Raw genomic sequence first — 5,642 nt, 5'->3', positions numbered from 1 at the left:
GTGTGTGTGTGTGTGTGTGTGTGTTCCTCCTTACCAGCTTGACATATGTTTAGTGGGTGTCACAGCCACCGTGCAAACAGAAAGTCAGCCTGACTCAGCATGTTGGCGTGTTTCTGCCTTTATGTATTAATAGCTGCACAGCCTGTATTCCTGTATCAAAGTTGTGCTAAAATAATCTTTACCCAATCACATGAATGTTTAAAGTCATTTATAAGGTTAAAAAAAATCAGATTCCTTCATGCGTCTCTGTCAGTTTGTTGTTAAGAATACAAAATCCCCTGTGTTGTCTGGGTATGAGTATGTCTGCTTTACATAGCCATAATCCACCTATAAACATGCAAAAAGTCTGTTTAAAGCTTTGATCACTGTCAATAACATGTAAATGTGTTTATTGTTTGCCCCTCCCAGGCGGATATTTGGTCGCTGGGCATCACGGCCATCGAGCTCGCCAAGGGGGAACCGCCGAACTCCGACATGCATCCAATGCGAGTGCTCTTCCACATCCCCAAATCCCCTCCTCCAACACTGACTGGTGATTTCTCCAAAAGCTTCAAAGAGTTCACAGAAGCTTGCCTCAACAAGGACCCTTCTTTTGTAAGACTCACAGCTGACACACACATTTAATGCAATAAACCTTTGGGGGTTTTGTAATTTAAAAGTATTTAGCTGCCATATCCTTTGAGTTCTATTCACATTAAAAATCTATGTTATTTTAACACTGGTGGAAAGTGCTTAAATTTTTCTCTCTGCATTTCTGTGACATTTCTGGTTTTACTTTAGCACTTTATCCCTTTAATTCCTACTTGGAGTAATCCATATTTCTCTTTTCTGAACTAAGTAATTTCTGTCACATTTCGCTCCTGCTTGTCGAACAAAATAACTTTGTGTGCATCACAAGTTAGTGAGGGTGGTCTCTGGACTTGGGAAAAACCCAGAAACGATCCCAACGGTTGTCAAACCGTGTCTTTATTGATATATACTGAGGCATCAAATGCCATTGAGTGTACAGGAGAGGTCATTAGATCTTGTTTTTATGGGGAAAGAGTTAGAGCAGTTGCATTTATGTGACCAACAGTCTTGGTAACTTTCTGAGGTCGTTTTTTTTTTTTTTTTCTCAATTACCCAAAATAAGCTGCCTTGTATGTTTTGTTGTAAACCCAGAGTTCATGTAGCCTTCTGTACATTTACCTCTAAATGTACTGAGTTTAACTCACTGCTTAGCGTTTTGATATTTGCAGCATTTATTTCACCACATCACGAGACACTAGCTTTGATTTCCCTTAATTTAGCCCACTCGGTCTATATGTAGCTGGCTGATGGAGCTCCTTACTAGCTGACAGTGTAAAAGATGCAATGTTATTATAGCTAGCTAAAACTAAAACTCATTGTGGAACATACAGTTTAGTTGACTCAAATAAAATAAAAAAAATTAACTTTTGAAAAAAAATGAAAACTAAGTGAAATAATTTTGTGAACTTCCTAGAGAACTAAGCTAAAATAAAAATGTAAAGGAAAACATCCTTAGTTTTACTATCTGTTAGTTTGTGAGTTACCAAAAGACTCTGGATGTCTATGAGACAATGACACATTATGAGTCACCTGCTTTCAAAAAGTCCACTGTTTTTTGTTTTTTTTATTGCAATACCTCGACTAATTTTTCCCCTAATCTTGCCTCTGGCACGTGCGTTTGTCACTGCTCAGCTAGAAAGAAGTCTGAGAAACTGAATAACATTATGAGCAGCATCCAGAAACACTGTAACAGAAGCAGATTGGTTATTTGAAAAATTAACTTAATAACCAGTAGGTTGAACTACAAAACTAATTTGCTACTTGGTATTTGTTACACTGGTGACCACATACAGCTAAGAAAATTGTTAGATTGTAACAAGTTCCAGATGGCAGTCACTTCCAGGTGTCAAACCTGGGCTACGTTTGGCGTTTACAGCTCATTTATGGACCTAGAAGTTGTGTTAGCTCAACGTGGTCCAGGTATCGCCACACACCTGACATTTGGCCGATATAAGGTGAACCTGGGGCTGAGTTAATGTAGCCTGAGTCAACACCATCTGCTTCCCAGCTGGGCCCACGGGGGTGTGGGAAGCACTTGGATAAGTGGCGCTGGTGTCAATACTTAGGCACTATTTACAGTGTTTTGTATACTTACCAGCAAAGCTTACAAGTTCAATTTCCTGGCAGTGACGAGGCTGTCGGCATACACGTCTTAGACTGTGTTTACATTAGCTAGTAATATGAATAACTAAGGAAGTTAGTTTACATTTGTACTAATGTTATATCAGTCATAAATGTTAGCATTTCCTGCTGTAAGGAGAGACACGCTACCACATATGTGGCTTTATTGACCCCAGATTATTCATAAGCTGTGTCAGTGTTGGGAAGTGGTAGCATGGACTGGGACTTCTATTGTGTGTTTTTACTCTGATTGAGCACACAGAGTGCTTTCTGCTAAAAGTCCCATTCATGCAGCCCGTAATATCTAACAATCACCCACACACAAACTCTATTGGTCATCAAGGGCAACTTGGGCTTCTGATTGGTGGCTTTACCTGCTGGGCCGCCATCCTTGTAAACTCCCCCTTTAGTATTTTGTGAGCTTGGCGCAGATGGCTTCATTTCCTACAGTTAGGGTGGTTTGAATATTTCAGGACAGCTTCCCTGTTCTCTGTGTGTGTGATTTACGTTGGATCCTGCTGCCCCCTGCTGGTCACTTCTGTTTTCAGCCTATCTTTCTGATATTCTTTTTCTCCATCTCCTTCTGGAAAGCTGAAGCTTTTTTAACTTTTCATCTTAAATCTATAGACTAATAACATCATGACCTGTTTTTTTTTGTTTTTGTTTTTGTTTTTTTTATCTCTTTTCAAAAAAATAAAAATAAAAAATTACAATCAGTTTTCTTGTCCTGCAGCGTCCCACAGCCAAGGAGCTTCTCAAACACAAGTTCATCGTCAAACACTGCAAGAAGACGTCCTATCTCAGCGAGCTGATTGACAGGTACAGGAGGTGGAAGGAGGAGGACCACAGTGACAACAGTTCAGACGACTCTGACAGGTATTGTCTCTTGATTTAGCTGGAACTTCGTCTTCAGGTGTGTGTGAGCAGAGAGGTCCGACATCTATCTGTGCATTTAAATGTGTTCATTTTTTCTTTAAGTGAATCTAGTAATAAGGAAAACAACGAGTCTCCAGAGTGGTCCTTCACCACTGTCCGTAAGAAGAAGCAGGACAAGTCAGATAGCAGGACCATCCTCAATGGAAATGTTAGTACCACCTGTGTGTGTTACTTTGTTTTTTAACTTGTAGTTGTTTTTACTTGTATTTTAAAGTCAAATCAGAAGTATGGTCCATAATGGTCTCGCTAGTAATGCCTCAGTCTCAATCATCTAGCCGGACCAACCACTTTTATTAGTTACACCTTGCTAGTACTGGGTTGGATTTTTTTTTTTTTAATGCAATATGAGGAAGTCGGAGGTCAGTATAACTTGGATTCTCACAGTCTTTTGTTTTCTTGTCCTCTTCATCCTTGGGTTCAGGATCAGATGAGTAAATCTGCCAGTCTCACCACAGTCATCTCCCCCGTCTTCACAGAGGTTGGTATACACAAGTCTCCTAAACATCAATACACTCATCCTTTTGTTTTAGACACTGTTTTTGGGATCAGGGAATATGTAGTTATCCTGCCATTGATTTTGGGCTTTTGTGCTGATTTTTGTTGGAGGGTTTTGTGGTAACCTGAGAGAAGTGAGCTAAAATAAAATAAAATAAAAAGATTTTCAAAAATGATTCTTATTGTTCAACTTCTTCTGTAGTTGAAGCAACAGCACAAGGAGCACTCTGAGCAGCGGTTGGCCATCGAGGAGCTGGAACGTAACATTCGAATAGCTGAAGATATCTGTCCAGGCATCACGGACAAGATGGTCACGCATATCATTGCCAGGTACCAGAAGTGTAACCTTTTCTAAATACAGGGTTGCGTTTCTGTTTCTTTCAATTATTTATGACAACCTTCTCTCATTACTCAATTTCTTTTATTGGAAGTTAATTCTCTTATTTATGCCAGAATATGATGCTTTTATTTGCCCTTCGTCCTGTTTCTTTCTCCCTCTTTTACATTATTCAGAACAGAACATTTGTATCCTCCTTCATTTGTTAACCAAATATCTTCCTCCTCAGATACACAACAAATTGAAAGATGGATGGATTGACCCAGGAAAAAGAAAAAACATGAAGAGAGAGAGACTGTGTTTCCTTTACGGTGACGCTGCTGGATGATGAAAATAAGGCAGATTTGCTGTGCAGTATCTGCTTGCTGTACACACACACATCTCAACACACACTCACACACATGCACGCACACACACTACCAATGTAATATATACACTATATTAAACATATACATATAAATTCCCTGCTGCTGGTTGAAAACCTTTTATCTCCCTATGGTTAATTAAAAAAAAAAATCCACAACAATAACGAAAATAAAATCTGATGTATAGCTTTTATTTCTGATCTGCCTTTACCATAATGTGCCTTAGTTCTTTTTGTTATCAGTCATTTTCTACATTTTCTGCTGTCACTTGTTTTCTTAAGAGGTTTTTGTAGAAATGGCTCACGAAGGAAATGTAATACCAAAGAAGGTTCTCGTCCATCAGCAGTGGTATGTTTTTGTGTCATGTTTTTGTGTCATGAGTTGCTTGGAGTCTGTAGATGTCTTTATTCTTGTTTAGTAGCACTTGAGACAGATGATATGCCAATATTACATTTGTTTTTTATTTTTGTTTTTCAGTAATGTCTTTCAGTTACAGTTCCCTGATCCCAGAATTCATTCAAGGTGGTTTCTGTTAAAGCAGTGTAGATCCTTCAATTTTACTGTTTTGTACAGCGACTTTCTTGAATATTCAAGGTGAAAAGCCTCCTACTCTAAAATGGTACAAATGTGGGGAATTTATGGAACTTTTAATGTCCAAATGTTCCTAAACTTTTAAATTTCCCCATCAAGTTTAATAGCTCCAGTTTTGAGAGCTACCAGTCTCTGGCTAGCTTGGCTAGGTAGCCAGTTGCCTGTTAACTGGGAGGCTAGCTGTTATTGTAGCTACCCAAAGTTGCTGGCAAGATATGAGTAGTTAAAATGCTGAAAATGGCTGCCATGTGAATAAGGCTGGTTTAGTTACTTTTAGTAACAAAGCCACTGGCAGCACACAACTGTTAGTCCAGATTTATTTTGTTATGTTAGTCTTGCTAGCCAAATAGTTAGTAGCTTGCTAAACAGTAAGCTAGATAGCTGTTGTTGTTACTGCCCTTCTCTAATTAGCAGCAGTTAAGGCTTTAATCACAGAGGCTTAGAGACCAATCAGTGACCTAGTAGAGGGGGGAAAGAAATGTGTAGTCCCCGATTGATTGGCAAGTGGTTGCTGGAGTGTTCTTGCACTTGCTAGCTTCAATGCAAACCTCCTACCAATTGCTTTGGTTGCTAGCAGATTGCCACAGTTGTTTGTAGTTTGTACAGAAGATGCAAAAATTGTCTACACTGATCAACTACACCAAGTGGTAATGAAACCTTGAAAAATGTGGTGCCAACTGGAAACAAAGAACGTTCCTTTGTAAGTTTTGCCTTACCACTGAAAAACC

The 5,642-nt window shown here is 39.1% G+C and overlaps 1 protein-coding gene across 1 annotated transcript in view; it reads left to right on the top strand.

Moving 5' to 3' along the window:
• Positions 1-4,220, top strand: part of LOC102201380 (serine/threonine protein kinase 26) — a 52,617-nt gene extending 48,397 nt beyond the window's left edge. The window contains exons 7-12 of the mRNA XM_005748853.2: positions 409-594; positions 2,924-3,066; positions 3,169-3,274; positions 3,548-3,604; positions 3,824-3,951; positions 4,188-4,220. Of these exons, the coding sequence (XP_005748910.2) occupies positions 409-594; positions 2,924-3,066; positions 3,169-3,274; positions 3,548-3,604; positions 3,824-3,951; positions 4,188-4,203 (636 nt within the window). The 3' untranslated portion in view covers positions 4,204-4,220. The remainder of the gene's footprint in view (positions 1-408; positions 595-2,923; positions 3,067-3,168; positions 3,275-3,547; positions 3,605-3,823; positions 3,952-4,187) is intronic.
• Positions 4,221-5,642: the final 1,422 nt, after the last annotated feature.

Source organism: Pundamilia nyererei, unplaced genomic scaffold, assembly GCF_000239375.1.
Source record: "Pundamilia nyererei isolate P.nyererei 1_Seehausen unplaced genomic scaffold, PunNye1.0 scaffold00231, whole genome shotgun sequence".
Lineage (NCBI taxonomy): Eukaryota > Metazoa > Chordata > Actinopteri > Cichliformes > Cichlidae > Pundamilia > Pundamilia nyererei.
Note: the sequence above shows the minus strand (reverse complement) of the source record. Positions and strands in the feature narration are given on the sequence as shown.